Source organism: Corapipo altera, unplaced genomic scaffold (genome assembly GCF_003945725.1).
Source record: "Corapipo altera isolate COAL_440 unplaced genomic scaffold, ASM394572v1 59, whole genome shotgun sequence".
Lineage (NCBI taxonomy): Eukaryota > Metazoa > Chordata > Aves > Passeriformes > Pipridae > Corapipo > Corapipo altera.
Window position 1 is genome coordinate 3,540,152 of NW_020884917.1, and position 12,046 is coordinate 3,552,197.

A 12,046-nucleotide genomic window follows, 5' to 3' on the forward strand; every position below is an offset into this window, starting at 1 on the left:
GCCCAGGGGCGGCCTCCGGCGGGTCCCGGGCCCGGCGGCGCCGGGGCGCTGCCCCTGGAGCTGCCCCCGGCCTCCCCCGCCGCCCCTGCCCGCCCGCCGAGCGCGGGGCGGGTCCACAGGCACAGCCGGTGGCTTCGGAGGCGCCCGAGGAGAGGGATCGGCGGCGTGAGCTGAGGGAGGGAGCGGGAGCTCAGCCCGGCCGCAGGGCTCGGAGCCGGCCGGAGCGACTGTTGTTCGAGCTGTTTGTTTTACCCCGGAACGGGAGCGAACGCGATGCCCGATCTGTAGATAACAGAACAGTTATATAGCAGAACAGCTATAGCTGCGACAGTGGTTCTGTCACACAGAACAAGTCGCGAGCACAAGTAGCCCGAGTTCCACCAACGAAAGCGCATAGGGAAGGGAAAAGATGAGCGCCCATCTGGAAAAGAAGAGTTTCTTCTCAGGTGGCAGTGACACTCAGGCGTTGGGTGATGCGGGACTGTCCTCTGCCAGGCACGTGTTTACTGACATACACACGTTTATAGCTTCAGGTCCACCGTGATAGGCACCTGGCAGTCGGTTCGTGCCCGCAGAAGATCTGTCTAGAGGCACTGGTCGCCCAATGTTTGCAGTCCTCCAGCTCTGTTTATCTTCTTGACACCACATGCTGCTGCTTGGGGAACTGTGAGTGCCTTAGGTTTTAAGTACAGAAGCTGCCAGCCGGCTGGCTTAAGCTGCAGAAGGAATACCAGAATATAGACCTGCTGTCATTTTAGCCTCGGAGCAGCCTCATCCTTCGATACTGTGCTGCTTTGTCATCTTTTGCTTATAAAACACTGCATGGTGACATTGCTAGAAGCACAGATGCGCCAGGGGTGGGAAGCTAACTCACTTTGACTGTATGCTGGGTTGAATAAAGGAGAGACATTAATATTAGCTCTGTATTTTTCTGCTTGTGGAAATAAGGAATTACCTTGACTTACTGATAGGGTGATAGGTGGTGATGCTGAACAGTGAGAGGGGCTTTCTCTCTAAGCATCATAAGTATCAGCAGAACAGCATCAGCTCAGCATCCATCCAAGGCAATGAAAGGTTTCACTAAGTTGTTCTAACAGAGGTTTATGAAGTTCTATGTGGCTAAGCAGAGTGCACAAAAGAGAATACTTTAGAGGTTCAGTGTCTTACTGCTGCAGCTATTTGCAGCTGTCAAAAGCAGAGCATTTGGGAAGGTTTAAAAAGCAAGAGTAGGTTCAGAAGTGAAATCTGCTTTGTTTTTTACAAAAATCCCTGGTAGTATACTCAGTGTTGGTAAACTTATTTTTTTTATGGAAGAGAACTGTGTTTTCTTTGTTCTTTTGTATCTGGCTTAGTATATAAAAATCATCCAACTATGATGAGTTCAGGTATGAAGGCAGAGAGAATACAGCAGAACAGCTATAGCTACATATTGTTCTTAAACTGTAAAAAACATGCCAAGAACTTTCTTCTAAGGCCTTCTGTAGGCCAGTCATCCTTCTTATGTACCTGCTTTAGATCCCCCACTTCATGTCCATATTTTAAAAGAGAAAATAAGCCGTCATTTATTGCTGATTTGGGTTGACTACAGCTTTCTAAAGTGAGGTAATCAGAAGAGTAGTGAGATATCAGACGAAAGTGAACAACTTAAAAATTATTTTTTAGGGCATACTAGCTGTATTGCAGAATAGTTCAGCTCTAATTAATTCAGATTTGATTCTTGAGTGAATCCAAGTTCAGAGACATTGTTCTGTGGCAGAGGTGGAATTAGTTAGTCAAGAATTTCTAGCCCTATGTTCACACTGGGGATGCCTGTTCTGCTCTGCTGTGGGTGAGTATGCTGTTTTACAGTGTGTGCAAATGTTTTTTCCCAGCATCAATGCTGGATGACATTTCTGTGATATACCCTGTGGCAGTCAGCAGCTATTTATGTTCAGAAAACATGTTAGATCACCTGCGTAACTGTGTATTTGATAAAAGTTGGTGTCTGGGCTTTGTTACGTACAGAAGAATAAAACTCCTCTGGGGGGAAAAAAAAATCTTCTGTACTGTCTTAAAGCCATGTAACTACAGCAACTTTCAGTGGTCTTTGAATTCTTTCAATTCTGTGCATCTCATAGGAGAAGGCAGATGTGAGTGTACATTTTCATTTTGGTTTTGCATCTGTAAAATCTGAGGAATCATCTTACATATTTCTGGGCTAGAATATAGCTGTGAATATATTTGTGTATTTATATTCTTTGCAGCATTGCATGTTGTCACTCCTAGTATTATCCTTTTATGAGACTTCATGATGGGTACTTTGGGGTGCTTTTGTTCTTGTGGTTTATGATTTTTGATTTGTGGTTCAGTGTTTTATTTTTGCCTTTAATAGGCTCCCATTCCATCAGAGAATTTGTCTTTGCCTGCCTAAAGCCCCAGTGAAGACAAAAGGACTTTACATAGGCTAGGAAGTCTGTTCTGTAAACTGCTGTACACAAGAACACAAGTTTCCTAAAAATGAGAGCAGCTTTCAGAAGCCCTCAGTGAACTGCATAATTTCTCCCTCCCATCTGCTGCTGAGTTGAGCGGTGAGCACTGAGTGACTCATGTAATGACAGCCTGAGGTGTACGTGGCTCTGCTGTTGTCATGGAAAGCAATGCATTATTAATCCCTCCATTTGATTTCTTATGCTGTCATGATTGCCATCTAAAATTCATCAGGTTGATAAAAGGACAAGAAGCTCTTCAAGTCGTTGTCTGAAATGTGAGACAATTGGGACAAAGTGCTGCATATGAAAGTATGTGTTTATATGCATAAGGTACAGTTCAGGAAGCTTGAAGGTATGGGAGCAGGAGAAGAGAAAACAAAATCTGAGGCTGCTGATTTGCCGTCTTATAAATAGCCACAGTAAACACTGCAGTTATCTGCATGGGTTCTGCTCATGTAGTTGAAATTCACTGTTTTCATTACTAGATTTCTTCACCATTAAAATATCAGGGACTTGAATTGTTCCTGTAACTTGTCTGAGAATGCTGAGGTAATAATTCACCAGACAGCATTAATTCAAGATTAAGAAGAAACATAATTTTAAATGTAGATATTTGTTTAATAAATGATGAATCTTTCAATTAAATATATGTCCTGTGGCCCTTTTCCTTTTGATGTGGGTTCCATCATGATCCCTTAGCCTAAAAAAGTACCTATAGGTATTATCTCAGAGTTGTGCAGAGGTTTTCAAACTGGAAATCTGAACGGTCAGGGGAGGCAGAGAAATGAATAGACAGCTATAGACTCATAACAAAGAATATTCCTTAGTTCTTAGTTCTCTAATGTGATAGCTACAAAACTCTAATAAATTTTTTGGGAAGGGGAAGGGTGGAGAGCTTGCAGAAAAGAGATGGTGACGACTTGTTCGAGGACCTGTCTCTGTGAGTGACCCACCAAGATCAACCTCAGATTGTCCACTGTCCTTGGAGCCACCACAGCTCTGTGGCTACATTCATAGTACAGTCGGGTGTGATTTGGGGTCTTCCTTTACACTGACTATGGGCCAGTGACTTGGGAACTGAGGCAGGCTGATATTAATCTGTTCAGGCAGGGGAAGGTGGGAGCCTGGGCAACCTCATGTGGCTTTTGTGTGTGTGCAAAAGAAGCATCCTTGTCATCAAGAAATTATCACAATCTCAGCCCTCAATATAAGGTTGTCTGAATTTGTTGTGGAATCACAGGGCAGCACCAAAATTAGATTCAAATTTTATGGATGCCCAAACCATAGCTTCTTTTTTAGACCAGTTGTTTCTTGATATGTTTTTTTTTTGACTTGCCATAATGTTTCAGGAGTATTAGTAAAATGTGGTGTGTTCCGAAAAATGTGTACAATGTACTTCATAAAGCTTTGCAGGGGGCTCTTTACAGGGAACATATTTTAAAGATAATGGTGCTCATTGGCAATTAACACTTAATGGTGATACAGAATATTTACTTAGATTATAATTTGGGTGATTTAGTAGGTTTCTCAATCTTCTGTTATTTCTGATAATTCCTTTATCTGGCTTTCAGTCTTCCTTCTCCTTTAAAATATATTTAAAAAATATATTAAAAGTCCTGTCATCACTGCCTTGCTCTTCTCCCTTTGGTGTTTTCTTGTAATTTTTATCTCACTGGGCATTTTAGTTGTCTCACTGAGAGCAGCAAGTTCTCTGTTCTGAAACTGACTCCTCAGTGACAACATACACTAGTGAAAATTATACAACTCATTGCACTGGAGGTAAAATTGAAATTCTAGAGCCAGTAAATATTTCTTCCCATTTTTTTTTTGCCAGAGATGTGGGGCAGCTGCATTTCTTGAGATTGACACTTTCTTGACCATTTTCTGACACCCCATCTATTTTGATAGAGGATTCTGAAACACACTATCCGTGCAGTACTGTCCGTGTTTCTTTTGAGAGAAGGTTTGTTTTGCTTTTTGTGAGTCTTGGTCACAGTTAAGTCTGCAAATCAGTGAATTGTACTTCATTGTCCCTTACTAACTCATGGCAGTTAGTGTGCCAGCCTGAGAGGAAGAACTGCTGCTTCTTCCCTACAGCGCGGATCAGCACTGAATGCTGCTTAGTGCTTTTCTGAGGGTCTTTATTAAAAGCCTCTCCTGCTATTCAGGACTTTAACTACATATTGACTACTATTTGGTTTTAGTCAACCATTTCTGAATGAAAATACTTCTAAAATTCAAAACCCAAGTTCTAATTAAATTGTCTCACATCCATCTGCTCTTCATCGGTTTCTAGTTTTATCTTGCAGACCTCCATGGTAAGGAGATGTTACTCTAGCTGGTTGTGTGGCAATTGTAATAACAGGTATTTGCTTTTTGGTGAAAATAAATTTTATTTTTGTTATCTGCACTGATCTGCTGTCAAGCTCAATATGTGCAATATATCTGTTCTCAGTGCATCAAGATAATTTAGACAGCATTGGTAGAGGTTTTAGCTTTTTTTGCAGCTTGAGCACCAACTAAAAATGTCACAGCTAGGCCAGAAACTTCTGTGTAGTGAGTGACTTTAAATCATGCAACAGACTTTATCTTCTCAGCTTTTGAGAAGTAGCACACTGGTATTAGGCTACCTGGAGGACCAGTGATTTTCAGTATTCCTCTTTTTATTTATCAGCTTCCATTTTCCAAAACATAGGATAATGTTCCTTGGTATCTGTTAATCATGTTTATTTTTGTTACCAATAATGTGAAGCTTTTTGATGACTCTTTATGATGATCTAAATATTTAAGCATTGGGGGTTTTGCCATCTTATCACCAGTGAGGCAAATAGCTTCTTTTGCACAGAAATGCATTAGAAGCACAGTCTCCTTATTTCTTCCCTACTGTAAACAATTTTTTTTTTGTAACTTGAATGGTTTGCCATTTAATGATTTTTTTTCATGCCCTTATCCACTCTGAGATAGGGTGTAATGACTGCGTTTAAAGCCTATTCCTAAGCTGACATTTTTAGCAGTGTAGTAGTTTGCCTACACCTTTTGATTTCTCTCTCTCTTTCCCCCTCTCCCCTTTTTTTTTCCATTATTTTTTTTCTCCCCACTGTCACATGGATGGTACTAAGTGCTGGATCGCTGAAAAACAGTGCAGTGTATTCTACAGACAGCAGTGTTTCCAAGCATTTTATAAGCACGTGGTTTTGCAGAACTGGCAATTGTTTCTGGAAGGACCTATCTGAGGAGTAGCAGAGAACTGTATTTGACTGGTTCAAAGGCTGGGTGATGAGATTTCTTAGTATCTGGTGTTTTCAGAGAAGGAAAAAAAGCTGCTCTTGGAGCTGTAAGTCTTTTGACTTAGGTAAAAATAAAGTAGAAGTTGATTTTCTGTTCAAAAAGACAGGTCACCTCCCAGCAGACCTTACTAGATTCTGCATATGGGATCCTACTGCCATCCCTTCTCGTGTGCTTTTCCAGGAGCTCTGTGGAGGTGAGCGTGAGACTTTGTCCTGCTTCACTAAACCCATGCTCCAATGCGTGGGTGTGAAACCTGGCTCTCTTACAGCCACTGGCAGAGTTCCCAATGATTTCAGTACAGCCAGGATTTCTTGTTTCGGTAGAACTGTGAGTTGTCCCTTACCCAGGTCTTCCTCACCAGTGTATCTCATGTCCTTTATGCAGTCTTTTATGCAAGTTTGGTTTTTGAATGAGTTCTTGCTGCAGTGCCAACTTGAGTTGTATTTTCTTCTCTGTGAAATGCACTTTGTCTGAAAGAAAACTGAGCACCATGTTGTGTGTCCTGTTTATAAAGTTTCTAAAGCCACCTTTCAACATTCATTTCCTCACGTAATTAATTTATTCTAGTCCATGTAAGCATCTGTTACAAGCTTATAGGAGAATCTTATAAAACAAACAGTGACAGTGGTTGGTTGTTAAAGCTTCAGAGCAACCCTAAAAAAAAGAGGCAGCGGTGGAGGGGTAGATTACTGGGGAAGACTTTGTTGCCACTTAAAACTTTTTTACGCTGATATAAGCTTGGGAATAGCTTTGCTTGGGATGACAGATAATTATAATAAAAATATTCTTTCACCTATGTTTTTCCAAGCACTGAATCAAGACAAGGAAGTTATAATTCCCATCTTAGGGAGGGATATGCCAACCTGAGCTAAATTATTTGTATGGGACTGAGGTTTCAAAGCAGAACTCAGGCATTATGATGTCCTAGTGCTCCCCTCCTGCCTCTAAGTAATTTAGTCTGGTGTTTAATATAAAGTATGCTGATTTGGTAACAGCAGGTGTATTGTCAGAACAAAAAGATAACCAGCCTGCTTGTGATATGCAGTGGGTAGATAAATGGGGAGTCTGAAGCCTTAGTTCACTCTTGTCAGATAAGCTGAGCACTATGCCTCAATGCATCCGCATGAATATCCTCATGCTGTTTCACCATATGCCTTAGCATTGGCGTAGCTGTCTTTTGAAGGAGAGAATCCCTGCCCTTGGGAAAGGTTTTGCTTTCCCAAGTGAAGTGTTGAGACTTCACTGAACTAGTCAAAAGTATGTGTGTGGGAGTCTTGTGTGCACGTGGTACAGTTTCCTAACAAAAAGGTGCTTCACGCCCTATTAAGACTGAAGAGTAAAAGACATCAGATGCCTACTGCGATTGGTTGCTATTTCCAGGGTTACCGGAGAAGGTTAAGGGGTCTCTAGCTTGTTTCTAGGATGGTATGTGTGCAATGTGAGATATAACTGCACAGTTTCCTTCTCCCTTCCTATCTTACCACCATAAAATGGATTTGAACCATTGACCCTGGAGACTTCTGGTGTGTCAGAAGCCTTGTGCAATTACTACTGAGCTAATTTCTCTTTCTCCAGTGAAAAAAATCATAAATGTACGTGTGTTTAACATCAAACTAAGTCTTCTCCAATCTGATTTGTTCCAGCTGCTATGTGGGAGCAGGTTAGAGAAGCAGGAGGTGGAAGGAGATCAAGTACTGTTCAGAAAACAGTCGCTTATTCTCAGTGTAAGCTGAAAAGTAGCCAAATTGTGTAATGCCATTTTTCTGATGACTGCTGCATTGTGGCTCTTGGTCTGGGAGGTAGAGAAGCTCTGCTGACTTCCATCTTCCTAGGGAGTTTCTCTTCTGGCTGCTCCTGGATAACTAATTTATGTGTGGCAAGTGATGTATACCTGGGACTTTCCGTAAATGATGGAAAACACATTCAGGAAATATTTTGGGGTGGCATAAGGTTTGTGCACATCACAATTTTTGTCAGAGTGATGCAATTATCTAATAATGATAAAACTTTTCCTGTAACCCAGAAAGGGAGGATTTTTTTTCCTTCTCTAGCTCTGTAGTAGATAAATTGTGCTAAAAGTAAAACTAGTCCTTAGGCTCTATTTTAATCTGTAAAGTAGTTTTTAATAAATGTGTTAATAGGAAAAGCTGATCAATAGGTGATACTGTTAAATTTAAAAAAACCCCAAACCTAACTGAAAAAACTCCCAAACAGGATTCAGTGTGCCCACTCAAATGTAGAGTTGTCCTGTGAAGGGACTTCATGAATACTCTTTGTCATGGAAGTTTAATAGGACAATAGATTCAAGTTAATTAACTATTTCCATGTACCATAGGCTTAAAGGAGTAATCAGCAGCTTATCTTCCCCTAAGGTATGCATCAGGAGAGAGAAATGTTGGCAGTAGTAAAGTATCCTCTATTATATTTCATAGATATCATCTATATAAACTTTTCTTGGTCAAAAGTAAAAGCAAGCAGTGTGTAAAATCAAAGAGTTGTTTCTTCAGCTTCATGCATGAGCTGAAACTGCTGAGCTACTTTTACTCACCCTCTTTGTGTCTAGCTCTTTCTTAGTTGTGCGTTAATACATCACTGCTTTGAACAACCTCCTCATCGTAAAGCATGTCAATCCCAGTATTGTTTTGGGTATAGAAGAGAGCAAGAAGTAGGAGGAAGGACACTTAGGCAACTTGACTTCTGGGTGGCAGTCACAAACTGTGACATCAAAAAAAGTTGAATTTAAGAAGAAAATGTGTCTACACCATGGATTATGTGATTGAACACATCATTAAAAATGATGGCTTGACTTCGGCTTGATTGTCTTGAGTATGAGCATTATTTTCCTTTAACTATTTCCTGCTCCGTTGTGCCACAAAGGATGTGCAGGGACCTTGTAATGAGAGCAAGCACCTATAACACAGGGCTTGTGCTGTGTTTGTCCATAGTATGGTCTTGGTACCAGGACCCTGAACGGACTATTGTCCCATGGAGTGGCAGCAGATGGTTATCTTCTGTTTGCTTCTGTTCACCTTTACTCAGTTTGAAGAAGCTTTCTTTACTGTATTAGGGCCTGAGATGAGGCAGAGTAGAATTACATATTGTCACAGTGTCCATAGCTGCTCTTTGTGTGACTTTAAAGCATCCCCAGATAACTTTTCTCTAATATAGATCCTAGTAACTTGCTCTAATATGTAGTCAGAATGCATTTATGTGGGAGGTGCTTAAGGTGAACCACCTTGATGTTATTGATTGCTGTATGTGGTATTTATTCCCTAGTTCTTTTTTACTTGGTTGGGTTTTTTTCTCAAATGAGAAAGTGGAGCAGACAGTTTAAATTCTTGGATTCTTTCCTTCTTTGACTCATTCCCTGTCTCCTGTTTTCAGGTCAATGCTCGGTTTTCTAAGCGGATCCAGGCAAAAATTAAAGACCTTCTGCAACAAATGGAGGAAGGGCTGAAGACTGCAGATCCACATGACTGCTCTGCCTATACTGGCTGGACTGGTGAGAAAAACTAGAATTTGGTTGAAGCATATTTGTTGAATGATGTAATTGGGTTTATTCACAGGAGAAAAATCTAATATTCTCACAGAAGTGGCAGAAATACTCTGATAAAAGTATTTGTGTGAGTTGGTTTTTTGTTTAACTCTGGACCCTTGATCACTACTGTCTGGAATGAATGACTTCTGTTGACTTCAGCAGGCAGAGGTACAGCGTGATAATTTACTCTTGTGTGTGGAGGTCTTTGTCTTGCAGAAGAAGTGGATCTTCTGAGGCTGCTCTTTCTTTCTGCTCTTTTTTTTCAGCTTTCCTCTTGTTTCTTTGTTTTTGTGGGTTTTTTTAAAAATAGTTATTTTTCACCTTTTTCTGTTCAACTGAGTATTAGTTAGCAGTTTTCTAATGATAACGGCGTCTTCTAATCAGTGGGAGTAGGTCGGGAGAATGTGTTCTGTGCCCAGGAACTTGGAGCCTTAAAATCTGCAATATGGATACTTTGGCTGTGCTTGTTCCGTCTCTACAAAAATGGTAAAATGAACGTGTGAGGAGAGGGAGTGTAGAGGTGAGGTTGTGAGATTGTAAAGATCATGGAGGTAAATAAGCATGTGCAGGTCCTGGTTATTGCTAGGGACCATCATTCATTTAGCATTGCATCACCAATGCTGTTCGGGTGTGAACGAACCCTTATGATTGCTGGGATTTAACCCCAGCCAGCAACTAAGTATCATGCAGCTGATATCCTGCCCCTCCTACCCCCCCCCTCCCAGTGGGATAGGGAGGAGAATTGGAAAAAAAAATTCATGGGCTGAGATAAGAACGCTTTAAAAACTGAAACAAACTAAAATATAACAACAACAATAATAAACCTGACAGCAATAATAATAATTGTAATGAAAAGGAGGGAGAGAGAGAGAGAAGAATAAAACCCAAGAGAAACGAGTGATGCACAATGCCGTTGCTCACCACCTGCTCACCAATGTCCAGCCTGTGCCTGAGCAGTGATTGGTGGCTTCCTGCCATCTCCTCTCAGTTTATGTACTGAGCATGACATTCTGTGGTATGGAATATCCCTTTGGGCCAGTTCAGGTCAGCTGTCCTGGTCACGCTGCCTCCTGGCTTCTTGTGCACATGGTTCTTGGCGGAGCATGGGAAACTGAAAAGTCCTTGACTTAGGGTAAGCACTGCTCAGCAGCAACTGAAACATCAGTGTATTGTCAATGTTATTCTCATGCTAAATCCAAAATATAGCACTGTACCAGAAGAAAATTTACTGTATCCCAGCTGAAACCAGGACACTGATCCTTTAGGGAGAGCTTACAGTTGTCAAGTCTGATGTGGCCACTCTTCTCAAGTTGCCAAAATGCTTTTCCATCTAGGCCTCTTAAGTGTGACTTTGCTGGAATGAATGGCTTATTCTATTTCTGCTCTTCTAGCTCACACTTCAGGCATACTTATGCTTTTAGCACAGCATATTTGAAATGTGCCCTGAGGAGATCTATTCTTTTATCTTTATGTCGCGAGGGGGAGTAGCTTGGAAAAGCTCTCCAGCCTTTGCCCATCCTTAGGCTTAATTCTGGCAATGAAAGGGTAAAATTTCTTTGCTTTCTTCTTGATGTTTCAGTACAGATGGTGCTGTGGGTGGATGGGTGGGGAAGTTTTAGACAACTCAGGCTTAAAAGGTAGATGTATTTCAAGGTCTGAAAGCGAGTGGCTGCTAAGTGAGTGCTTTCTTGCGCTGACAGTACCAAACCCCTCCTGAGGAGCTGTGTTCTGACACTGTGATTGACAACTGAAATTATGGCTGATAAACCAGAGCATGCTGAAAATGAGTCATAAGGTAAAAGTAACACAGCCATCATTAGCTGAAACAAGAATATAGATGAACAAGTAATGTTGCCTCATGAGAGTGAGGTTTTTCCATCCTGTAGAAGGATCACTATCTACATCTATTCCAAGCTGTGAACTTCTTTCAGGGCTCCTGTGGATATGGTTCTGCATAAAAATGTTTAAATTATCTGGCTTTAAACATACTTATTGAAAATACTTTCTCCCCAAACTTACTCTTTGCAACATTTTGCTAGTGTGCAAATGCTGTAAACAACTTGCCTGCTTTTATATACCAAGTCTAGGCAAGTCTTATGGGCAGTGCAGTCCTGTGCACTGGTTTGTACTTTTTAAAACACCTTTAAAATCTTGGAGCATGTACTGTTGGCATGTAGCAATCGTAGGACCCATGTAAGAGTCCATCTTGCTTATACAAGTACTCTTTGTATGTGCCAGACCTCTTGGAGAAGCCATTTTAAGGGTGTTGCACTAAGAAACACTAGGAAAGTTTGGATGAACTGAGCTTCATGGCTACTTTTCTGATCATCCTTTGATCAGGCCCACATATCTACACATTTGTTGCAACATAAAAAAGGGCTCCACAGATCCTTGTAAATAGTCCACAAGTTCCTGTGACACTGAATTGGGCTCTCCAGCTCCGCAGCTTTTTTTTTTAGACTCATCTAGAAAGACTTGTTCAGAACCCGTCCAGGGAACATCTGAGAATGTACCAGCACTCCTGTGGCGCTGTTGTTCTTGTACTACTCAGTTGCCTCTCTATGAGCTATGTGGGCCTTGTGTGTACTTGGCTTTAGTTGAGGCTAAAGTTGAAATGGGTTTGAGTTACAGTGTGGTCTGGAGGTGATTTACTTCTGTACATGCATGCTTGCAATTGGCCAATAGACATCCACTTAGATGGGTTTGTTTCACCTTCTTCAGTCTACATTGTTGCAATTTTTAAGGTTTTTTT

The 12,046-nt window shown here is 41.2% G+C and overlaps 1 protein-coding gene across 1 annotated transcript in view; it reads left to right on the plus strand.

Moving 5' to 3' along the window:
- Nucleotides 1-12,046, plus strand: part of LANCL2 (LanC like 2) — a 30,995-nt gene that overhangs the window by 807 nt on the left and 18,142 nt on the right. The window contains exon 2 of the mRNA XM_027655961.1: nucleotides 9,141-9,258. Coding sequence (XP_027511762.1) covers nucleotides 9,141-9,258 — 118 coding nt within the window. The remainder of the gene's footprint in view (nucleotides 1-9,140; nucleotides 9,259-12,046) is intronic.